At 49.2% G+C, this 25,098-nt stretch overlaps 2 protein-coding genes across 2 annotated transcripts in view; both read right to left on the minus strand.

Moving 5' to 3' along the window:
* Positions 1–1,073, minus strand: part of LOC146336246 (zona pellucida sperm-binding protein 3-like) — a 33,294-nt gene extending 32,221 nt beyond the window's left edge. The window contains exons 1-2 of the mRNA XM_084819444.1: positions 1,015–1,073; positions 521–634 (exon numbers count right to left, since the gene is read on the minus strand). The gene's annotated coding sequence lies outside the window, so the exon portion shown is untranslated. The remainder of the gene's footprint in view (positions 1–520; positions 635–1,014) is intronic.
* A 2,196-nt stretch (positions 1,074–3,269) lies between these two features.
* LOC146336248 (zona pellucida sperm-binding protein 3-like) overlaps positions 3,270–25,098 on the minus strand; it is a 49,042-nt gene continuing 27,213 nt past the window's right edge. Inside the window, exons 2-10 of the mRNA XM_084819455.1 lie at positions 17,249–17,445; positions 15,699–15,811; positions 12,574–12,665; positions 11,693–11,873; positions 10,285–10,393; positions 8,123–8,214; positions 6,173–6,267; positions 5,363–5,494; positions 3,270–3,496 (exon numbers count right to left, since the gene is read on the minus strand). Of these exons, the coding sequence (XP_084675581.1) occupies positions 3,294–3,496; positions 5,363–5,494; positions 6,173–6,267; positions 8,123–8,214; positions 10,285–10,393; positions 11,693–11,873; positions 12,574–12,665; positions 15,699–15,811; positions 17,249–17,386 (1,155 nt within the window). The 5' untranslated portion in view covers positions 17,387–17,445 and the 3' untranslated portion in view covers positions 3,270–3,293. The remainder of the gene's footprint in view (positions 3,497–5,362; positions 5,495–6,172; positions 6,268–8,122; positions 8,215–10,284; positions 10,394–11,692; positions 11,874–12,573; positions 12,666–15,698; positions 15,812–17,248; positions 17,446–25,098) is intronic.

Genomic DNA, 25,098 nt, shown 5'->3' on the forward strand with positions numbered 1-25,098 from the left:
AAGTGTCTCCTGCTGTTGTAATGTGTTCCTGTTATTAGTGGAACCGGGCAATCCCATATTTACTCAGAAGTAAGTCCCTCTGAGTTCAATGGTGCTTAGCATAGGCTGAGGATTTAATGATCAGCAGTTCACAGTGTTGATAAAATGCAAGAGAGGCATAAAACTTACTCTTAAAACAAAACAGCCCAGTCCAGCTAAGCAGGAGTCATTGCCTCCCTCCCTCCTGTTTCCACCACATAAGGCAGTTGGTGTTAGACCAGTTCTGCGCTGATATATAGCCAGAGGTTCAAAATCGATCAGTGTACTTACAAAATCAGGTCTTCCCCACACCTGTGCTTGTGTGCTCACTTACACGTCACATGCACATGCAATTGTACATGAGAATTTGAGTAACGTGTGTAGTGAGACCTTTTGTTCATTGTCAGGTTGCACCATGTTACATGGCGGGATTTGTACTCAGACAACCAGCCAGTGCTTCTACACTTTAATTACAAAATAGAGAATATTTACTGATACGCACGTTGTAACTGACCCAAAGGACTGGTTGAACACGCAGTATTCACATTGGACACGCAGCTTAGCACAGCTGGTGAGATGGAGGCAGGAGATCCAATGGTCAAACAGGGAAAAGGTGCTGGTGAGAAACACATGGAGTGCCATAAATATAAAAGAGGAATTAGAGAAGGGGACGCCATTAGAAGCAGCTTGGCTAAGCTGAGGAAGAGACAGGGAGCAATTCTGAAGCAGGAAGAGGAGCAGAACATAAGAAGAGCCAAGCTGGATTAGACCAAGGGCCCAGCATTCTCTTCACACAGTGGCCAGCCAACTGCCCACAGGAAACCCAAAAGCAGGACATTAATGCAAAAGCACCCTCCCACCCATGTTCCCCAGCAACTGATGTACAGAGGCATACTGCCTCTGGTACTGGAGGTGGCACACAGCCATCAGGACTAGTAGCCATTGATAGCCTTCTCCTCCATGAATTTGCCCACCCCCCTTTTAAAGCCATCCAACCTGGTGGCCATCACGACATCTTGTGGTAGTGAATCCCATAGTTTGACCCTGTGCTGTGTAAAGAAGTGCTGCCTTTGATCTGTCCTGAATCTCCCACCAATCAGCTTCATTGGAGAACCCCACTGGGTTCTAGTATTATGAGGGAGGGAGAAAAATGTCTCCCTGTCCACATTCTGCACACCATGCATAATTCTGTGCACCTTGAAACAACAATACCTATTTAAGCAATAATGGGCTGTGGTTTGGATCCCAAGATATATTCACCAAGAACTATTCCCACTTGCAATGAGTGGCGCCCTGCATAGGATTGTACCAAACATTTTCAGATTGTTTTGGCATGTTTGTAGGGTGGGAGGAGGGAAGCCAAAAGGAGGGGAGAAAAAAGTGGGGTGAACTTCCAAGGACTTCCGGGGGGGGGGGGCACTTTCATCAGGGTGGGGAAACTGCATTATTTTAGTAGTCAGAGATAGTAGCATGGTTAGAGATTTCTTTTTCAACTCCTCTCCCGCTCCCCTGCTTGCTTTAAGAAGATGTGGAAACTAATCTTTTCAAGCAGCTAATTGGCTTGTTGCTTATCACCCATTTCAAGCCCTGGAAAGCAGAGGCACATAAGAGAGGTAACAGAATTTCCTCCTGCGGGGTTTTCTCCATGATAATGGAAGGAGAAGCCAATTGTGGCTTATCTGAATTTTTCAAAGAGCTGGCTTTGCTCAGCACAGGGCTCCACAAGCAAGTCTATTGCACCAGCAAAAGTCGCTTCACAGAACATACTTCCCGGTTGGGGGGTGGGTTTGAAATGAATGTCATCTGATGGGCAGGGGCTGCTCACCCAATACGAGAGGCTCCCTCCTCCTCTTTCACCTTTGATAAAATCCCAGGTGGTTTCCTCCTGTGTCACTACATAAATCACTCGCCTTCTCTCTCTCCCCCCCCACCAGTATTATTTACTCTGTTAAAGAACATATACTGAAGGAACACAGTCTGCTCCTTCCCCTGAAACTGATGCTGGGAACAACCTTCTCCCCCCACACACATTATTTACTCCCTTAAAGAACAATCACTAAAGGAACCAGATGTTCTTTCTGCCCCCATCAGCCGATGACACAATCAAAGCTTCAACATTATGGCTCCTAAATGCATTATTTCAATTCAGGGGAATCTAGTAACTTCAGGAGTGCGCATTGACCACACTGGGAGTTACTTCTGAGTAGACACACATATGTTTATGCTGGGAAAGACAGAGGGGAAATGAAGGGATGGGAAACCAGCCCCCTTTCTAACCCGATTCTGTGCAGGATCCAGTGATCGAAGGTGGAAGTAGTAACTTCCAAATGGCAGTAACCCAAACAACAGAGAATCACAGCTTCGGGAACGCACTTTACAGCCTTTAGGGAACTAGTGCTTTAAAATCTGCAATTTTGGTTGAGGGGGATCTCTGTAAATGCTGGTGTGTGCATTCAGGGGACAAGCTTCATTGACCACAATGGGAGTTACTTCTGAGTAGATAATTGGTTTGTGCTGGGAAATACCCCTTGACCCATGTCAGGGTGAAAGGCACAGTCCTGGGCAGGGCTAGCATACCCAAGGTCAATGCGGGGCTTGGGGCACACAGCAACTATACTGAGAACAACCCGACTTAAGGAAAAGAAATGGACTTTAAGCAGTCTCAGGAAATCCGGTTTTTCCAGGATGAGCTCTGGGGTGCTTGCTGGATGGCCATGACATCATGTGTCCCTAATGACCGCCAAATGCAGCCAGTTCGGAGTATATTGCGCATGGAGCCACCATTTTGGTCCCCAGTGTTGGCTTCAGGATTGAGGGCCCTTGGGCAAGACACCCGCTATTGCCCCCCTCCCTCCATGAGCCAACCTTCTCACTATCATTGTCACCAGCGAATCTTGCTCCTCCCCCTCGCTGCCACTTGCTTGACAGTCAGAGCACACCAGGGAGCAAGGTGGCAGCGGCATCTCCTGCTCCTTCTTTCTCACCACCACCACCACGCCTCTCAGTCTGGCTCAGACGTGAACAAGCCACTTGCAACAGGGAAAAGGAGCAGCCTCAAGGGGGCTCTGGTCAGTGGGGCCCTGCTGTGGCACAGACCCTCGGCAGATGCCCAACCATGCCTCCCGTGACGTCAGCCCTGGCCCTGGCCTGCACAGTCTGGCCAAGCTTTGAACCAAACGAGGCTCTTTGCCTTCCTGTTGCAGGCTAGTCTCGCCTCCCCCCAAGAAGAAGAAGCTGTGCACACATCCATTACTGTTTCTTCATTTTTATTAAGCTTATTCCGCATCTGCATTGATACTTCCACAATCCTGCTCAGTGTTCACCAGCCCCGGGGTCACTGAGTCCCCAGCTTCCCTGTTGCGCAGGCAGAGCCTCTTCGGATAGTTGTAGGAGCAGAAGCCCAACGACAGCACAGCAACCACAGCCACCTCCAGGAGCAGCACCCCCATCGCCGGCGACATCGCATCCTGCTTCCCACCTGTCAGGAGAGAGAAGAACTTTGCCTCATCATCTGCTACCCTCTGGCTGGCCACATTGGGGGGACATGGACTTTGGCCCTAGCTGGACCCCAATTACAAGTGAAAGGTGGCATCTGGGCTCCTGTAGAATTCTGTAAATGAGGAAAGGTGATGGCACGGTGAAAGCCTTGTCTAGAAGCCCTCCATGTGCAAGGCCAGCCTAGGAGGGCTGAACTCTGCTGTGGAATGGCTTCCCTCCTTGCCTTGCCCAACCCTCCCACTTCAGGCCACTTGCTGGCATCTCTCTTCTCCCCAGAGCCATCCCTCAAGTGCTTCAGATCCCACAGAACTGACAGCGGGCAGGTGCTACGACATAAGATGTTCCACAGATTTGCCCAGGACCACATTACATGCAAAATGCCTGAGCTCCAGAGCAAAACTGAAGTACAGGCAGACTCCCAAAGCACACCACCCCAACATCAGGAGGCCAGCCGGGCCCATCTGATGTTCAGTGCACTCCTCTTCGCACCCCTTAAGCATGCTGCGGCATTCGCCGATCCTGCACCATTAATCAGTTGCGCTGAAGGGCAGTAGGTTAACAGGGGCCTGGGTGGGTGGACTCCAGAGAGAGAGGCAGCAGGCCTCCAAACCAGGAGCATAAGCCATTTGTAGACCAACCCCCGAGTTCATCTCTTTGTTGTGGAGTTGAGGACCTCAAACAGCCTCAACAGCTGGTGCTCTCCAGCATAGCTGGTGGATTCTGGGAGTTGTAGGCCAATGCAAGCGGAGGGCATCAGACTGGGGAAAGCTCGCCTAGGGAATCCCTCTCCAAAGCCCAAAACTATTAGAGCCAAACTAGACACTAATGAGTCTTTGCATCTCAGGTGCAAGTATTAAAATGCAAAGTGCATCCACCGGAGTGGGGGCAGACAATGCATGAGTGGAATCAAAGCAGGCGTGAAGGGGGAAGTCGATCATCTGCTGAGGAAAATCCCTCTTCTGAAGTTAGTATTTAATTATGTATTTAATTAATGAAAACAAGAATTAAATGAGAATTTTGTTTATGTTCGCAAATCATGTGAACACGTCCCGTTTGCAATCCCAAACGCAAATGCAAGGAAGAGCATATTTTTCAGGAAAATGTCACAATTTCCTGACCTTGTATTCACATTCAAAAAATGCATACTATTTCCAAAAATGCATGGATTGTCACGCTTTACTCTATGGGGAAAGTGCACACTTGGGTGCACGTTTTAAAAATGTGCATTTCCCCTTTTGAACAGTGCAATTTTCCTTTCCATGAAATTGAAGCTGAGCTTCAAGGTGCTGTTTGGAGATTCTCAGCAATCACAAAAAACGCTTGTTCACCTATCCCTGTTAGGCATCGCTTAATTAAAGAAATGTCTAAATGCCGTACAGAAATACATCTTCGCATAGAAAGCAAGACTACCTTCCTGGGAATGTCGCTTGGAAAAGGTATGTTTTCAGTAGGAGCCAAAAACCCAGAAGGGTTGCCATCTGCCTAATTTTGTAGTAGGTGGGAGTTCCAGAAAGTATACTGAAGGCCCTATTCTGAGCCATGGTGGACCAGACCTCCAACATCTTAGGTACCACCAGGAGGGTTTCTCCTGAGGAGTGCAACAACACTGGTCTCCCACTGGCAAATTCCCATGCACACAAACCAGCAAACACCAATTTAAGAAGGACTTTCCCCCAGGGGATGAAAGGTTGGCACACGCGCGTGCATGCACGCGCACACACACACACCTGCTTTAATCCCCTAAATTGTCAGCTTCCCCACATTACAAATGCAACTTGTATTTTAAAACCTGCACCTTAGATGCAAAGATATACCATCCAGTGTAGCTTGGCCCTTACTGTCTTACCTTTGTGACTCTTGACAGCAAAGGAACTATTTGTGTCCCACTCGTAGCGGCCTGCAATTTGAGCCGACCTCTGAATCGTCAAGCGACCAACCACCACATTAGACTGCAGCAGACCAGCTTCCACTGAAGAACCTGAAATGGAGCAAGAAGATCACTTCCCTACATTAAAAAAAGAAGAGTGCCAACCTGCCTCCATCACACTGCATCCCAGTCAGGACTTGTGGCATCTATGTTTAGGGATGTGCAGGATGCATACACCTCTACAGACATCTGTAGGTTTTTGCTCAGCAAGTGGGGTATCTTCTGACCACCTTGAGACTTATTTATTAAATGAAAATAGAGTTCCTGGAACACTCTAGGGAGAGTCTATAACACAGTGGTAGAGCCCCTGCTATGCATGCAGAAGCTGCCAGGTTCAGTCCTTGTCATCTCCAGTTCAGAAGGGTCAGGAAGCAGATGGGAAAGTTTCTTCTCCACTTGAAGCCTTGGCGAGCCACTACCGGCCAAGTGCAATCCTGGGCTAGAGGGATACATAGCCTGACCGACCTGGTATCACGCAGCACTTATGATAGCCCTGGTATAATGCAGCACCTACCTTCTCCCTCCACCAGACCATGTCTAGTTTCAGAAGCAGGACAATGCAGACCTATCCAAGTTCACATCACTTATTCCAAGGGAAGAATTTGGCTTTCCTGGTAACGAGGACCCAGGGGTTCTTGGTGCAAAGCAGAGGCAGGTCTTGGAAAGACCAATTCTGTGTCTCCTGTAGCCATTTTCAGGGGTCTGAACCTGAATCAAAGAGATAAGTACCTTGGGATTCTCTCTTATGGCGAGACCCAGCTACTTGGCACACAGAGTCACAGCAGCCACACACAGAACTGGAGGGATCGTCTAGGAGTTCCCATCTGTAAGAGAGTAGAAAAGTACCAGCTTTGAAAACAAGGTGTGCCATGAAGTGTTCTCACATGCCTGTTGGGAATCATTCATCAGGTGCCACAGTGAAAGGTGATGGGTTGGGTCCCCCACCTTTTTGGGCCAGTGGGCACATTTGGAATGTTGAGAGACATAGGCGCTGTCACAAAATGGCTGCTATGAGAGGGGCTTGCCCATTCACAAAACAGCTTTCCACAGTGGCTGTGGCCAGTCACAAAATACCCATTTCACAGAAAGAAAAGTGAGGAGGCTAAAAGAAAATTGCCCCAGACTCAAAGTACAAGGCGGAGAGGGGTTGTGAGCTCCCAAACACAAAAACGCTGTTTTAAACCTACAGTCTTCTACTCCCAACACATATTTCACAGAAAACAAAGTGATGAGTATCGAAGACAATTTGGCCACGAAACAGAGTACAAGGCAGAGGTTGAGAATGTGGCCAAATACCAAATCATGTATTTGTCCCCACAAAGCACAACAAAACATCCATTTCACAGAAGCTGGTGATGCTCCCAGTTAGAACATTTTATTTATTTATTTATTTTTAAGTAGCAATTTTGTAAAACAAAATGAGGTCGGGGAAGGAGCTTGATGGGTGCCAAGGCACATGTCTGTGGGCCCACCATTGCCCATGGGCTCCATGTTGGGTAACCCAAATGCTCTTGCCTGCAGGTTTTACTGCAAACTCCCTGTTCCATCTCCCCCAGCCTCAGCCAGCCCCATCTTCTTCCACCGGACTAGGTCCGATGTCTTCACTCCCATGACATGCAACTTCATATTTCTGCTGCATTTGCTTCAGCACAGCACGGAGAACAAGTGACCGTGGCCCTACAAAGCAACCTCAGTGTTTGGGACATCTTCCTCAGGGTGCAGAGCGTCTTTCAGCCTAAGGGCCCAATTTCAGAGACGCTCTGGAGGACCACATTCCAGTGGTAGGCCGAGCCAAAGACAAAAGGAGTGGGGACCAAGACATCACCATACTTTAGCTTAAAGCTCTTACTTAAGCCCAGGGGAGGCATTTCAAACTTCCAGAATGGAGAAAAAAGCTGCACAGAAGCCAGGAAATCTCCAAACGATGGGTGGCTGGGGGAAGGAGGCCTGGCCTTCTGGGGAACCCTGGAGGGCTGGATTTGGCCCCCAGACTGAGGTGCTCTAGAAATCAACATGTTCTAGAAATGCTTTATGGAATTCCCTCTCAGGTGATATTAGGCTTGCCCCCACAGTCCAATTGCTCAAAGATTGAAGACATTTGTAAAGTTGTTAAGGTGTGGGCCTAGCATTTTAAGGATGTTTCTGTTTTTACTTTAAGGCTCTTTTGGTATTTGGGGTTAGCTGCCCTGTGCTCCAAGACTGGAAGAATTGCAGGGTGTGAAATATTGAATGAAAATAGATTGAGCAGGACCAGAAGGGCCTCTGAAGGTCATCTCGTCTGACCCCTTTAGTGATGTAGGAAATCCTCTGCTACTTGCAGCCCACACAGAGACATGCTGAACCTTTTTAAAAGCTTCCTCATTTGAGGATACGTATGTTCAATGGAGGCTGGTGGCTCTGATGTCAGTGGGGCAGTGCATCCGCTCCGAGTTTCACTCAGAACTCTGGAGGAGCTCTCCAAGTTGCACAGCTTGGTTAGCTTCTTTAGAGTTCTGACTGGAACCCGGAGCGGAATCACTGCCCCACTGACATCAGAGCCACCAGCCTCCACTGCATACGTCAATTCTGGAATGGGCCCAGTGTCCCCTGGAATGAGCCTCCCAATATTGCACCCTGCTAGCCAGAAGCCACTGCTCATTCGTTCCCTTCTGCAAAAAAATATTTCCCACAATCCCTTACCCATTGACGTCTCTGCGAAATGAACAGGCCTTCCTCATGGGATCAGTGAGGACTTTAGGATCCCAGGCTAGAAGCTGGCAGTGAAGGTAGACCTGGGAGAGGAAGCCCACAACAAAGCCAATATTAGCTATTAACGTTTAAATCACAGGAGTCCCAGCTTTTGTATAGGACTGTTCTAAGCAGCTTCAATTGTTTATATGGACTACATTTTGGACACATGCGTTACTGGTGAAGTCATGTACTTTTGCAGGGCTGGGCAGACTTCAAACTTGCGGGGCCAACTTTATTTTTTCATTAGATCCCTGAGGATCACCAGCCGGAGCTAGGTGCAAGATAGTGGCTCAGGCGGGCCCATTTCTGGGCCCCATTCAAAGTCCTGGTATTAGCATTCAAAGCCGTAAACATCTTGGGGCCAGGTTATCTGAAGGATCATCTCCTCCCATATACACCTGCCTGGACCCTAAGATCATCCTCAGCAGTCCTTTTCTGGGAGACCCCGCCAAAGGAACTGGGGTGTGTAGCTACCAAGAGGGCCTGCTGTGGCACCCCAGTTGTGGAAGGAGCTTCCCAGAGAGGCTCGCCTGCCACCTATGTTGTTCTCTTGTCAACACCAGGTGAAGACCTTATTTTTCCAGGCATTTTAGTCTTTCAGCTTCTATTTTAAATCTGTTATTGTGTTTTAAATCTTTACACTGCTGCTAGGTTTTATTTGGTTATTTGTATTTTATGCTGTAGCTTTAAATTTTTATCTTGTATTTTATCTTGTTGTATTTTATGGTTTTAATTGTTGTGAACCACCCTGAGAGCTTCGGCTGTTGGGCAGTATAGAAATGTAATAAATAAGTAAAATAAGAACTGAGGAACAGGGTATCTCTGAGCACATGTTCAGCCAGGAATTTGTGATGGGTCCCAGAACCAAGCTCATGAGTCCTTTCTCACTCCTGGCTTTCTCCCCAAGTGTTCTTTTCCTCCAACTTAATTTAGTTGGGGGACACCTTTTCGCTGTTGCTCTTACAGACAATTCGGTGTCAGAAACCCTTGCTGATCTACAGCAAACCACCCAGAGATCTTCCAGCAGATTCTCATCTACCTTCCGCACACCCCTGTGCTATCATCATGGGCGTCTCTGCAGAGGCTCTCTAGAGATGGCCGCTCTTCCAGGGAAGCCACTCTTACAGATTTCAGTCCACTTGCACAGATCAGGAATAGAACTACCATGGGTTGCAGCTTCCATCTAGGGCTTTTATATATGCCACATGGTCCTTTATTCTTTGGAAGACTTGCTTGCATATGTTCGGGAGACCCTCAAACCCTGGTGCACTCCAAACACTAATTGCACAAGCCATCTCCTATAGATGATCACCACGATTTTTATTTATTTCACTTTTAGGCCACCCAATCACCAAAATTCTCTGGGCAGTGAACAAGTGAATTAAAAAAATCACAATAAAATAAGATAGCACAAGATAAAATAATGCAAAGTAAAAATCAGCAGCAGGGAAGTAAAAACAATGCAGCACATAAGAACCAAAGTAAGATCATCAGCAAAAAAATAAAACTGTGCAGAGCTCTAAATGGACTAAACTATCTCTTACAAGGTTTGGGAGAATAAAAAGGCCTCCAGCTGGCACTGAAAAGACCATAACGTTTGGGCCAGGTGAGCCTCTCTGGTGAGGGCATTCCACAGATGGGGTGCTGCCACTGAAAAGGCCCCGTTGTAGCCAACCACCTTGCCTTGTTGGGCAGGGGCACCTGGAGAAGGGCAGGTAAGTATGGGAGAAGACGCTCCTTCAGATAATCTGGCCCCAGCCATTTACTTTGAATTGGGCCTAGATGCACACTGGTCACCACTGCAGATGGCAAAGGACCGGCGTACGATGATCACATTGGCCAGACCCAGTTAACAGTCTAGCTGCCCTGTTTGGGCAATACATATGCAGACCGGGGTGGGCAACTTGTGACCCTCCATTAAGCAAGTTCCTAGCTCTCAAGGCTGCCATAAGTATGTATGAATGGCCTGGTAACTGCCTGCTCCTAAAGAGTCTCTGAAGGCAGAAAGGTGTTCAAACACAGTATGCCGGGGAATTACATATGCATGCAACATCTAAGGTCATTTCAACATAGGAAATGACGGTGCAGATCATATTAGTTTAGTAACTTACATCAGTGTCTACCCCCACAAATTCAAAGGCTTGTAGAGAGAGGTGGATCACTTCAGGAGCCTTTCTAGGGAGGAAGCGGGAGTTTGCAACTCTGCCATCCACAACACACCTGCCCCAAAGCCCAAGAAATAAAAGCACGTCAGAGCCAAAGGATAAGAGGCATCGATAGGATGTTAGAGACGGCAGACGCTTGTACACGGTTATCAACAGTTTGTGCAGAGGTGCACACATCCGGGTGTCACGAGCCGCTTAAGAAATGGATCCTGGCACTTGAGTTAGAACATAAGAACATCAGAAGAGCTGTGCTGGATCAAACCAAGGGTCCATGTAGTCCAGAATTCTGTTCACACAGTGGCCAACCAGCTGTCGACCGGGAACCCACAAGCAGGGCATGAGCACAACAGCACCCTCCCACCCATGTTCCCCAGCAACTGGTGTACAGTTGCAGCAACTGGCTCACTGCCTCTGGTACTGGAGGTAGCACATAGCCATCAAGACTACTAGCCACTGATAGCTTTTCCTCAAGGATTTTGTCCAATCCCTTTTTAAAGCCATCCAAATTGGTGGCCATCACTACATCCTGTGGTAGCGAATTCCACAGTTTAACCCTGCGCTGTGTGAAGAACTCCTCCCTTTCATCTGTCCCAAATCTCCCACCAATCAGCTTCACGGGACGACCCCAGGTTCTAGTATTTTGAAAGGGGGAGAAAAATGTCTCCACATTCTCCACACCCTGCATAATTTTGTAGACCTCTGTCATGTCTTCCCTGACCCTCCTCTTTTCCAAGCTAAACAATCCCAGCTGTTGTAACCTTCTCTCATAAGGGAGATGCTCCAGCCCCTTCATCATTTTAGTTGCCCTTTTCTGCACTGAACAGGGCAGAAAGTAGAATTGTTTTCCTCCTATAAGATGCGCTGGGGCGGGGGGGGGGGGCTAGCCACACGCTTGCATCCTCCTCACCACATGCAATTGGCTGCCTTGACATTTTCTCCCTGGCCACTCCAGTTCTGCTGCATATGCAGCCCAAACTCCTTAGAGGAAAAGCAAAATACTCATCCTTTCCACACTGTGGGCAGACTTCCTGTTCCAGTTAACATGTCCTGAGCTTCGTGTTCCACTTCAAGATCTGTCCCACTTGACAAGAGCAAGTTGCACTGCCGCTGCCCCGCTGCCCCCCCCCACCAAGAACCCCAACCTGGTCTCCTCTAGATGTCTTGTACTTTTAACTCCCATCAGCCAATGGTCAGGAATGCTGGGAGTTGTGGTCCAAAACATCTGGAGGCACCTGGCTGGGGAAGGCTACTGGAATATTTTTGAAGAAGTCAAGAACACTACATATTGGAGAGTCTGCAGTGCTTCGCAGCTGTGCTCCAAAGGACAAAACTCAAGCCTACAGTGCACACTCACCCATGGTTTGCAATAATGCTGTAATTCCTGGGAGATTTGTTCAGCTCTGGCGTGGTGGCAGCTATGCATTCATCCACAAAAACCTGCAGAGGCTGGTGGGAGGAACTCTGCACCGCAAACTCAATGTGGATCTGGGAGCCCAGGAGAAAGACCTTCGAGTCAGAGGGAGCGCTGAAGTCCTCTGCAAAGGGACAAGAGCCAGCACGTGAGAGGAAGTGCTCATGAAGCGTGGCCGGATAGTACTCTTTCTTGGGCTTGCCTTTCCCAAAAGTCCCAGAAACACACTCAAGTTTCCATCTTGCATAGTCCAATGTGTTTTAAGTTTACAAAGCAGGAGGGCATCCTTGGATTTCCTTTATGATTTGGGACTAGATACCTGAAGGTTGCCTCCCCCTGTACACACATGCCTGTTCCTTAAGGTCATCGACGGAGATGCCCATGCGCCATCAATGCATCTGCAGTGTGCCTGGGCTGCTGTTCAACACTGAGGTCTGCTCATGTGACATGGACACTGCACCAGCTGCGCTGGCTGCCAGTGCGTTTCTGAACCCAGTTTAAGATGCTGGTTTTAGGCTTTAAAGCCTTAAGTGCTTTGGGCCCAAGTTACTTGAAAGATTGCCTTCTCCCCTACCAGCCTGCCCTCACTCTGAGGTCAACAGCAGAAGCCCTTCTCAATCTGCCTGCCACCAAAGGCAGTTAGGCTGGTGAGTACAACGAAGAGGGCCTTTTTGGTGGTGGCTCTGCACCGCTGCCATCAGCTTCCATCAGGACCCTTCCTTGCAGGTCTTCAGGAAATAGAGTTTTAATCCATCCTAAGCCTTTAGGGATCAGGCAGGGAAGGCACTCAGTATTTCACACAACAAGAACTGGATGCTGCTTACCATTCATTAGCTTCCCGGAGAAGAGTAGCACACTGGAAGCAGACAGCTGGCCAGTCACCGATGAAACCCGTGCAGGAATCAAGTGCTCTGCCCTAGAAGACAGGAGAAGGTCCTCAGACCTGGAGAGTAGCAGCTCAGCAAGGGGGCTTAGCAGCACCAAATCCCCTTGATATGGACTAGGGTCCCCAAACTTTTGGGGTCAGTGGGCACATTTGGAATTTTGAGGGAGTGTTATGGGTGCTCTCACAAAGTGGCTGCCATGAGGGCTTGCCGATTCATAAAATGGCTACTAGGTTGGGCATTTTGTTGTTTATTCGGTCAGTTGCTTCCAACTCTTCGTGACTTCATGGACCAGCCCACGCCAGAACTTCCTGTCGGCTGTCACCACCCCCAGCTCCCCCAAGGTCGAATCTGTCACCTCCATGGCTGGTCACAAAACACACATTTCCCAAAAGGAAAACTGGTGAGATTAAAAGAAAAGCAACATGCCCAAGAATCGAATACACAAAACACAAAACCACACTTTTGAACGCAAATAAAGATGACGCTGGAGGGCGGCAATTCGCTTTGCAGCATGGCAGCCTCCCAGTTTAGACAAACCTGTAACTAAAAAACAATCTTAATAGAATGAGAAAAAAATAATAATCAGGAGGGGCAGGGAGCCTGGTGGGCACCAAACGAGGGGTCTGTGCTGCAGACACGCTGGTGCCAACGCTGGAGCAGGCCATAGAAAACTAGGGAGCGAAGAGATGTGTTTGCCCCATCTCCCAGAGTGGCAAAACTCCCCAGTGGCAGCATGACGCAAGCTTGGTTTCCTTGGGGAGAGCACTGAGGATCTCCTTGCATATTGTAAATACAGCAGATCTTACAATAGCGCCCTAAGCAGAGCTCCTACCAGATGGCAGATCCACTACGCTACATCACATCCAGCCTGCAGCTCACTCACAGCTCTGCCAGCTATTGCAAAAAACCCTGTTGCCATTCATTTACATACCTTCCATCATCGCTGCTGCCCCCCCACCCCGTCCCCTGGTCAATTTGTGCAGGTGTGTTTCTTCCTCCAGGATCTCACAGCCAAGAGACCATCTACTGACCATTTAGCTCCCACCGAGGAAACATTAAACAGTCCAGGGCTATTAAAAAGACATTCCCCCAACAAAGGGATGGGAACTCCTCAGCCAAAGGCAGATTAATATAAAAGAAAACTCAGTACAGCCATAACGCAAGCACGTGTTCCTGCCACTGCTGCAATTTAAGTGAGAGGTACATATGAGCGCGTTTAAGTGCTGGTGCAATTCTAAGTATGCCTACTCAGAAATAAGCCTTATTAAGGATGTACTTCCAGGTAAGTGCGTATAGCATTGCAGCCTCAGTCATCTAGGGATGGGGGAGAAGTCTGTTCAGTTCACATTTTAATGAGAACTTACTTAATTTCACACTTTCGAACCAATTCAAAACCCACGCTCCATTATCCTTTGAAATTCGCACTTCTCCAAATTTTGCAGTGGAGTTCTCCATTCAAAAAACGCACACAAAAATGTGTCTATTAAATAAATGATTATACTAGGAAAACTGCTGCCAAAAAATGTGTATATCAGGCAAAATTGCATACAGAAATGCATGTATTAGGGGAAACGGGCCAAAAATGCATATACACTTTTTAAAACCCTCAGTGTTTGGGATGAACCAAATTTAAGATTGGAAAAATGAGAAAGGGGAAAACTGAAACTGACCGATTCGTCGATGTCTACAGTCATCTTTCCCCTATTCTTTAAGCATGTTACCTGCTTTTGGGTTTGAGAAACACTGAACATTCACGTATTTAAAACATTTACTCGATACCTTAAAAGTGCAGTCCTATGCATGTTTAGACAGAAAAAAGCCCTACAACTCCCAGCATGCCTCACCAGCCATGCAGGCTGGGGCATGCTGGGAGTTATAGGACTTTTTTCTGTCTAAACATGCATAAAATTGCTCTTTAAGAATATTATTTTCAGGTTCAAAATTGCTGTTAAGACAGCTTTCCCCCCAATGATGGGAGTTTTAGTCAAACACAGCATGTTGGGGAAAGATGCCCTAGGAGAGTTTCTTGGCAACATTGCAGGAACCACCACAAGATGCCCATAGCCAACTCCTTGGGCTCTTGCGGTTTTGGAACCGTTTTTAATCCGAGCAGCTAATTATCTTTTTCTAATTATTATATGAGAAGGCTTTCTTCCCCTGCATTTGCATTATTTGTCAGTTCCAGTTGCGCTATGTCACTCGTCTTGATCTGTACACTGCCCAGGGAATATTTGTTGATGGGTAGTCAAATACAGGGCATCTTTACACTAGCCTAAAATCCTGCATTTAAAACAGGGCTTCCTGCTTCTGTTTTAAATGCAGGCTCACAACGACTCCCTTTTTCACCCGCTTCCTTTCCCCCCTCCCCTTCCCCCCTCCTTCCCCCCCGTATCTGAGTCTACCATAACTTTCATCGATCTCACTCCTCTTCTTGCCGCTTTTCCTCATTTCAGGGAGGGAACTCAAGCGGAACACAACGGGGTAATTTGATAGCTTGTTATCTGCAATCTATTTAAAAATGAACAAAGGGCAGGAGATGCCTTAGAGGATCACGGCGTCATGTGAAGACCCCACAAACTTCCATGAAGCAGCAATCTCAATCACAGGATAAAAGCTCCGCGTGAAGGAGCCCACAGTTAAATAAATAAATCAAAGCTTACAGCAACATCGAGAGCCAGTGTAGTGTAGTGGGGTGAGAGTGACTGACTGGGAGCTGGGAGATCCGGGTTCTAGTCCCCACTTGGCCATGGAAGCTCACTGGGTGGCTTTGGGCCAGTCACAGACTCTCAGCCCAACCCACCTCACAGGGTTGTTGTTGTGAGGATAAAACGGAAAGGAGGATAATGTAAGCTGCCTTGGGTTCCTTGCAAGAGGAAAAAAGGTGGGATATAAATGCAATAAATAAATAAATAATAAACAAACACTTCAGGAAGGGCTCAACTGGTTTTCCAAAAGGTGGGTTTGGATGGAAGTACTTCCAGATCAGCCCCACAGCTCTAAGACTGGCAACGTCAGTCTCCTTCACCAGAGAGTCTCTCTCAGGGCCCACGCTCCATGCTTACTTGGAATCCGTACAGTTTATCCTCTCCGTGAAAGGGCTGCCGTAGGGTCTGCCTTGGCTGGATGGAGGCTGGTAGACCAGGTGGGTGGAGTGCTCAACCATTCTGCCCGACGTCTGTCAGAATCAGAGCCGGACAAGATGCCAAGGCTTAGTCCGAGGAACCTCAGGGTCCTAGCATATTCCTCAAGCTGTGACTGCACCGCCAACTGTACTTCTACAATACCCAGTCGCACCCGAGGCTGGCTCCTGTCAAGTCCGTCTGCAGACCAGCCCGCCAAATGTATTCAACTATATCTCCTATGGTCCCCAGCCACCATTGCTGGGGATGATGCGAGCTGTAGTCAAATACATCTGGAGAAGGCTGGCTTGGAACAAGCAGCATCGAAGTGCCAAGAGGCCAACCCCCTCCGTGCGTCTCACTCTACATCGCTCCACGCCAACGGGCACATGGTACAGAACTGAAGATGCTCTGGCCACAACTTCTGTACCGAGGACGGTGTTACAGGTCTGCTCTTGTGCGCTATTCCAGATGCCCCTTGGAGAGTTTGGTACGGCCTGCTGCGCCAAAGTAAACAAGAGGATCCCAGTTAACTCTGCAGGACAGCAGTCCCTTCGAGTCCCTGGGATGTGATCCTACAGCTTCTGCCTGTGTCAGGAGCAAGAGCAGCCGGAGACAATGGCAGGGAGAAGGCAGACGCACTGAGGGAGGGGGGCACATTGTTCATCCTCCCCAGAGTCAGCAACAATGAGGGCAGGCATGGTGGGGCACCTGCCGAGGGCCCACCGTCCAGCAGGGCCCCACTGACAAGCACCCCCTGGACTCGCTCCTCCTCTTCACCATTGCGTTGCACCCTGCTTGTTCGTCTGCCTCTTGCTCTGGCCCAGAACATAATGGTGGTGAGAAGGAGTGAGAGATGCCGCGGCCTCCTTGCTCGCTGGCTCTCTGCCTGTCCAGGAGGCAAGTGGTGGCAATGGTGAAGGAGAGGAGGAGGAGAAAGAGCAGCCAGAGACAATGGAAGGGCGAAGGTTGACTCACTGAGGGAGGGGGCCCATTGTGGGTGTCTTGCCCAAGACCCCTCAAAAATCTGGAGCCAGCCCCAAACCTCCCCTTCATCTGCCCCACACATTCCTCCTGGGAGACGACAGGCTGTTCTGAGCAGGGATCGCAGTGCCCTCTTGCACGGGAAGATCCAGTTCCTCTCTAGTTCTTCACTGCGAGGTGAAACTTCCTTGCATTTTTCCATGACTCAAGTAACTTCTCAGACATTGGTTGTATGGCAGGCAATCCAATGCCAACCAGATGTTTTGGATGACAACTCCCATGATCCCTGACCATTGGCCATGCTGGCTGGGGCTGATGGGGGGTGTAGTCTAAACCCCCCAGTGGGCACCAGGTTGCCCACGCACCAGTTGTTGGGAATCAACTACTAGCTGGGCTGAGATGGCACAGCCAAGCCAACTTTGCAGCCTCCCGGTTAGCATATCTCATATCCGCCACCCACTGGGTCCAAGTTCTTCAGTCCAGCCATTGCAGCTCCCCAGCACACTCACCAGCCGTGCAAAACCACACGCCTTCAAGTCGTACTGGAAGTGGAAGAGGCCCTGGTGGTTGTTCTGAAAGGACAGGGAGCAGCTGCCCAGGTACAGGTACAGTGGATCCAGCCTGAGACCAGTCCCCCATGGGTCCATCTTGACAGCAAGATGGATGCTGGTGCTGTTGCATTCATAGAGCACCGAGGTGGCTGGCACTGAGGGACAGAAAAGAGTCAAGGCAGGAATGTCAGAGAAATCCATTTGAGGGGTGAGATTTTATGAGTTTTCCTAGGCTCAGCCCCCCAGACTTCAATTTGGTTCTCACTGCAGCGCCTGATTCGATCTGCAGTCAGGCCAGTTTGTATTTTTTTCCATGGAATTTTGTGCATTTGGGGGGGGAAGGTTCTAAAATTTGCACAAATTTTGGAGCAATTTGCACAAATCACAGCCAAATTTGTGTAATTTGCACAATTTGGCTGTGGTTTGCGCAAATTGCTCAGAAATCTGCGCAACTTGCAGAACCTTCCCACCTCCCCCCACCCCAATGCACAAAGAAGTTCCCATAGTTCGGGTAACAGCCTGCAGCTCAGCTCGGAGATGTCAAGTATGTTGTACAAAACATGGATCTCCATCAAGCCAAAAAAGAATTGGATTTCCCAGAGATGGACAAACCTAGTCAAGGCTAGAAATGTGAAGGCCCAGAAAAAAAACTAGAAAAATTCAGGGGAAAAACATTTTTTTCTTGTCCCCCCAGACCCATTTTTGTTTTCCCCCCCAAAAACCGGAAAAATGGAGCAGCTTTGGATTATGAAATTTTCTTTTAAAATTTAAGACGAAGCATTTATATATTGTTACCCACCCTTTACCACCCCAAAATGATTTCTAAAAACTATGTACTAACAACACTTTTATAGAAAGACTAGAGATGTAAAATGTCTGAAACTAATGCAGCCATGGGGGAAAATATTTTTTGTTATTCTTTCTGTAAGTTTCTCAGCATATTTAGTTCTTTCATTACTTATTAAAGTTATTGATCTGAAGCATATTTTACTGATAAGACATTTATGCTCAGTTTCCCAACATGTGAGTAGAGTCACCATTGTGCATTCTTGACAGTAAATATGCATTCTTGACAGCTTGGGTTTTGTTCTATATAGTCCTGTGTTTCTGATGCTGTAGCAGTAATTTAATATAGTTCTAATCTAGTCAGACAATAATTACACACTTACTAACTGACTTTACTTTTTAAAGTTTTAAAATGTAATAATTTTATGAGCAAACTAAGTTATACATAAAATAACTTTAGGAACAGAAAGCCTGCTTTATGGTCCTAAAGCAGCTTTCCCCAACCTGGTGCCCTTCGGATGTTTTGGACTACAGTGCCCACCATTCCTGACCATTGGCCATCCTGCCTGAGGCAGATGGGAACTGAAGTCCAAAGTTTTTGGAGGGCACCAGGTTGGGGGAAGGGTGACCTAAAGCAACAAAGTGACTTTAGATGTGTAAAGAGTGCTAAAATAAGTATTGCTTATTTTTCTTTTCTTCTTTCAACATGTCTGTTTTTTCCTGGAAAAAGATGAGGAAAAAACATTATTTTCCATGGCCTCAAAATTTCTAGAAATTTTCTCTCTCTAGTCAGGGCTGATGCAAAGCCAAAAGGACTGCAATGCTAAGACAGTACATAGCAGGCAAAGCTACTTCAAGTAGCATTAGCATTATTGTTGTGCAGCAGAATATGGGTTCAAGACCAGGGTCTGAGTCTCTTACTCCGCTTGTGAAGGTCTCTGGGTGATATCAGGCCTATCATCTTCACCCTAGCCTATCTGTCGGAGTTATAAAGGGCAGTAAGAAAAGATGTTCAGTGCACAATGCCCCTGGCAAAGCAAGCACAATAGAAGTAAGATCCACAGCAGAGAAGAGGCAAGTCCAGTTAGTTCACGGAACAGAATCTGGAGTTGGAAGGGGCCTCCAAGGTCATCTAGTCTAGCTCCTGTCAATGCAGTATGCCTGATACTAAGTCTTAGCAACATGGGACTCACATCCCAATGCAGCAGACCACCCACTCTCACTAGCAGGTGGCGGGGAAGATTGTTTTAGGCACAGCAGCAAGACAGACCTTGGCTTCCAACTTCATATGGTGGCTTGTTTCATTGAGCCTTAGTAAGGATGGACCACAGTTTGTCCTGGTTCAGACATAACAAGCTGCGATTCAGCTAAACACGCAAGCAAATGCTTCCAAACTCCTTTTTGCAGGCGCCCCAGAGAGGAGAGCACAGACAGCTCTAAGGCCTGCCACAATTCCTCCTCCTCATAATAAGCTGCGCCCTCCAGATGTGTTAGACTACAACTCCCAACATCCCTCAGCCAGCCACAGGGGATGTTGGGAGTTGTAGTCTACCACATCTGGAAGGCGCCCGGTTGGGGAAGGCTGGTTTAGGATTACGTGTCAACACAGCCATCAATTTACCTTACAGGCTTGGAAATAACAGCCATCCGTTAACCTCTCAGCCATCCAAGCACCCAAAATGAGAATAGGGCACCCCGCCCCCCGGCATGCAACGTGCTTTCTTCCCACCTGTTTCACACAGCTGTATTCAGCCGTCTCCGTCCTCCACCAGAGGCTTTGGGCCTTAAAAGCAGCACAACCAGACAGGGGCGCCATAGCGACTGGTTTCCCAGTCCCGACTGGTTTGAACTAGCTCTGCCTTCCCCAACCTGGTGCCCTCCAGATGTGTCAGACTGCAACTCCCATAATTCCTAGCCATTTCCTATGCTGGCTGGGAATTATGGGAGTTGCAGTCCAACCTATCTGGAGGGCACCACATTGGGGATGGCTGAACTAGAGGATCTCGGAGGCCCCTTGCAACTCAGAGATGTCTAGCAGAGCTGTCCTTCCCCTAGTTCCAGAGCCTCCATTTGGTGGGGCAGGGGGGGGGGGAAGGCATCTTCTCCATACCCCACATCCTTTTCCAGTTGCTAAAGAAGCCTCATTGCCAACAGAAGGGATCAGAACCAGGCCAAGCCTGACATGTCACCCTTTCCGTTCAACCTTCACCCCAGAGAAAACATGGAAGTTACCCCTTTGAGCAGCAGCAACAGCCAAACTCCAGGCCAGGACCACAAAAACCCTCCTGCGCAGCCACATCCTCATGGGGCCTGTAGCTGGCCGTGCAGAAGGAAGGAGCCATCCTTGTCATGCCTCTCCTGCATCTTTTTATACTCACCTGGCCTTACCCACTTCTCCAGGTGCTGGGGATTCTTCCTGATCAGCTTGCCTCTCCCCAGGAAGGGGCACAGGTCTGAGCTGGGATCTGGAGGGGGGAGAAGCGCTTATCTCACCCAGAGTCAATAGCTGAAGAAGCCCCGGGCAAGAAAGCCCCACAGGGCTGGGATGGAGCAGTGATGATCCAGTGAACACAATGTTGCTGTTAAAACTAGGAGAACTGCCAACTTTCCAAGGAGCCACTGCTGCTGTGCCTTTAACAACAGCTTAGCCGTGCAGTCCTTAGAAGCTGATAATATGCAGCTGATAAATTTCCACGCTGTGAAAACCATCACCTAGTGATTTCCACAACTCCAGCTGTTCTTAAAGGCACAGAAGCAGACTGTGAGGAACCTTAGCAATGGCTACAGTAGTGCCACGTTTGGGAGGGCTCTTGGGCAGGTCGCCCTAAATGGGCCCCCTCCCCATATCTGAGTCCTCCATGATCTTTCATTGATCTCACTCCTCTTCTTGCTGCTTTTCCTCTTTTCACGGAGGGAACTCAATGGGGTACTTTGATAGCTCATTCTCTGCGATCTATTGAAAAGCGGAACAAAGGGCATTTAGTGCGGGAGACGCCCTGGAGGGTCATGGCGTCATGTAAAGAGCCCGCAAACCTCCGTGAAGGACCAATCTCAGTCGCAGGATAAAAGCTCCGTGTGAAGAAAGCTCCAGTGGGTTAAGTGAAATAAAGATTCGGGGTGGAGTTGCCAGACAGCCAACCAACCAGGAGAACTGTTTTCTGCCTGATGAACTTTTGATGCTACCTTACGCTGAATCAGGCCAGGTCCACCCAGCCCCAGTGCTACTGCTCTGTCTGGCTGCAGCTCTGAATGGTCCCAAAGATTTTCCCCAGCCCCACTACTTGAGATCCTTTAAATGGAGATCTTGGGGTGCGACTGTGGGACCTCATCTGCATGCACAGCTTATGCACTACCACTGAGCATTGAGCAGTGCTGTACCAGAGGCAGTGAGCCTGTGTACCCCAGTTGCTGGGGACCATGGGTGGGAGGGTGCTGTTGCACTCATGCTCTGCTTGTGGGTTCCCAGTCGACAGCTGGTTGGCCACTGTGTGAACAGAATGCTGGACGAGGTGGACCCTTGGTCTGATCCAGCACGGCTCTTCTTATGTTCTTATGACTACTCCCAGTAGTAGTGATCAGTATTATGATCTGGAAAGCCAGGAAATGCCAGATACTGCCAGGATCTTCCACTCACGACCCACCAGGTTTTGCCCATAACCACTTAGATTCAGACACTCCAATTGTCCCTATTTAACTGTCCTTGTTTCTGGCACTGGTCTCTTTTTAAATCACTGTCCCTGTTCTCGCCTTTTAAGATTTGAGTGATGCCTTTTCAAATTGTATTTGTGCGTGCTGCAGTGGCCCTATAATTGTTATTCTTGAGGTTTCAGCCTATTCTTGACATTTCAGGCTGCTCGGGAAGGAGCTTGTGGGGAAGGAGGACCGGCCAGCTGCACCAGGTGGGCCCTGAGCCTGTTTCTGCCCTGTCAAACAGGTACTTCAGGCGGGGCTTGTCCTCTTTCTCATCCTTGCTACCGCTTGCTTGCTTGCTTGCCAGCCAGGGAGCAAGCAGGCCATGGCATCTCCTGCTCCTCCTTCTCACCACCGCTGTTGCCTGGGCCAGAACGAGAGGCAGGTGGGCACGCAGGTTGCAATGGGGAAGAGGAGGCGCAAGTCCAGGGGGCTCTTATCCATGGACCCTTGTTGGGGTGTGGGCCCTACCCTTGATGCTGGCCCTGGACGACAGGACAAGCTTTTAGGGTGGCCAAATGGAAGAGGGGGCAATGCCCCTGTACTCTTAAGTTGTGTGGAAGGACCTTCTTTTGTATCTGGCTACCTTTTTGCTGAACAGTGCACAAATACCCTTGTAAGCTATCGGCTTTGAAAAGGAGAAGGGGTGTATGTGTGTGCACGTATGAGAGAGACACAGAGAATACTGGGTAGTGTCATCCCCAACATCTCTAGGCCTCTGCTAGGGCCCCATCACCCTGACAAGACCCACCACTGACACTTGCTCTGGTGGTCCCTTTAATTTCTCTCTCCCCCCCCCCCCCGGCCTGGTGCTCTGAGCAGCACTGGATAGCTCCGTCTAGCTGCCATTTTATTTTCCCACAATCCCCCAGACATAGTGTCACTCCAGTGCATTGTGGGAGATTAACATGGTGGCTAGAGCCAGCGGCCCAGAGCACCGCTGCCGCATGCCACCATTGCCAGGTAACCCCGCTGAGGGAGGGGCACCGAAGAGCATTTAATGCACGGCCCCCTCAGACCCAGAGCTGGTTGTCTTTGGGGGGCATGGCTGGCTGGAAGCCTGAACAGGAGCATGTCTCGGAGGACACTCTGCAATGGTTTGTTGCCATCCCACCTGGGTGCGCGCGCGCTGCTGACTCGTGCTTTGGAGATCCCTTGGACAAGACACCCTCAGTGGGCCCCCTCCTTCAGTGAGTCTTCCATCTCACTGCCACTGTCACCAGCTGCGCTTGCTCCTCCTCCTCTTCCTCATCACTGCCACCGCTTGCTTGCTTGGCAGGCGGAGAGCCAGGGAGCAAGCAGGCTGTGGCATCTCCTCCTCCTCCTCACCTCCTCCATTGCCTGGGCCAGAGCAAGAGGCAGGTCAACGAGCAGTTTGGAATGGTGAAGAAGAGGAGCAAGGCCAGCAAGATCTTGTCAGTGGGCCCCTGCTGGACTGTGGGCCCTCATCAGGTGCCTCACCCTGCTTACCCGCGTGCATGTATAGAGCTTTTCTGCATGAGGCATGTATTGTGTGCTTGTGATTCTTTACTAATGGTTGTTTATGGGTTCTTTAGAATCCTCCCTGGCCAGCTCTGGTCTGCGGCGACTCCGCGGAGCCACTGACTGGGGCCGCCCGCAGCTGGACCTCCGTCGGCTGCTGGGCTGCGTCGGCTGCAAATGACGGCTGCCATATGCATCCTTGCACAGGCCGTGATAGGCTACGTATATATTTATGTAGCCTATCTTGGCAAAAGGCAGGAATGCAAATGGCGGCCACTACGCCATTTGCGTCCCTGCCTTTTGCCGTGATAGGCTACGTAAATATATACGTAGCCTATCACGGCCTCCGGAGGGACGCAAATGGCGGCCACTACGCCATTTGCGTCCCTGCCTTTTGCCGTGATAGGCTACGTAAATATATACGTAGCCTATCACGGCCTCCGGAGGGACGCAAATGGCGGCCACTACGCCATTTGCGTCCCTGCCAAGCCGTTATAGGCTACGTAAGTATCTACGTAGGCTATCACAGCAAAAGGCAGGGACACAAATGGCGTAGCGGCTGCCATTTGTGTCCCTGCCTTTTGCCATGATAGGCTACATAGATACTTACGTAGCCTATCATGGCTTGGCAGGGACGCAAATGGCGGCTGGCGTAGCAGCTGCCATTTGCGGCCGCAGCCTGGCAGCGTCCAGAAGACAACCCGGAGCTGCTGCTGGAGCCACTGCCAGGTAGGTCCATCCTGGGGGGATTCCGCGGGGTGGCGGGGGGGATTGCCCTGTTCCGCCACCGACCCCGGGGGGCCGGATTCTAAAGAATCCGGCCTCACTGGAGTCCTGGCGGAATTCTCCAACATCCCTAGTGTATCTGTGATATTCTGCTATACCACAGCACCACCTAGAGGTTCTGTAGCAGAAGACCAGGAAAGGAAAAGCTCTTTCTGTAGAGCTCTGATCTCAGTTCTGCTATGAAACCGAAAGGAGACACAGCAGATTAACAGCCTCATGTAGAAAAGCTCCTAGATAGTCTGAGAAGAAGAGTTGCTTGCCATTTGCAAACCCAGAGACAGTCAGCAGCAGTTCTTCTACCCCATTGACCCAACAGTCTCCCTGCTCATCCTCCTCTCCTGCCCAGGGCCAGCACCCAACATTTTGGTACCCAAGTTAGAAAATCCAAACGGACCTTCTTACAGTGTGAATGTGGGACTTTCCTGGGGTGCTCCATTTAAATTAACGGCAGTGCTCTTAGCAGTTCGTTTTCATTTTAATGGGATGTGTGCAGGAGAACATCCAACGGATTGTCCCCCCGTGGAAATCAGATTTGCCCGTCTCTTACTTTGCTGCTCTTAATTGCACCGCAGAGATGCCAGAGATGGTTGCCTCATCTTGCCTCCTGGGCAGGCCATCTCTGAACAGTCAGTGCCCATAGCAAGCGGGGGAGCAGTGACTGGGAATAAGGCTTTGCTTTCAAAAATAGGCCAGAGAGAAGGGGGGGGGGTGAAGGGGACTGCTGAAGAAGTGGTTTGGGAGTTGCTGAGGCTGCTGCATCCTCTCTTCTCCCAGCTCTTAAAAGTGACAGGTCATGTTGCTGGGTGAAGTTCATTCAATGGTGGAAACTCTACTCCGAGTATGACGTATTGGTCTGATTGAAATTTTTCACAGACTGCAAGTTAGCTAATGGTCTGGTTAACATGACTAGTTTCTATAAACTTGGTTTCCATTTATATCGTATGTCAATGAAGTTCTATCATGTACTGGGACTCTATTGACAGCTGGCACCTTTAAAGAGCAGGGCCTTTCCAGCTGTGGCATCAACCAGCCTTGTGGAACACACTCCCCAGAGAACTTGCTTC

This window comes from Heloderma suspectum, chromosome 13 (assembly GCF_057233095.1).
Source record: "Heloderma suspectum isolate Gila_16-S chromosome 13, 16-S_ref, whole genome shotgun sequence".
Classification (NCBI taxonomy): Eukaryota; Metazoa; Chordata; class Lepidosauria; order Squamata; family Helodermatidae; genus Heloderma; species Heloderma suspectum.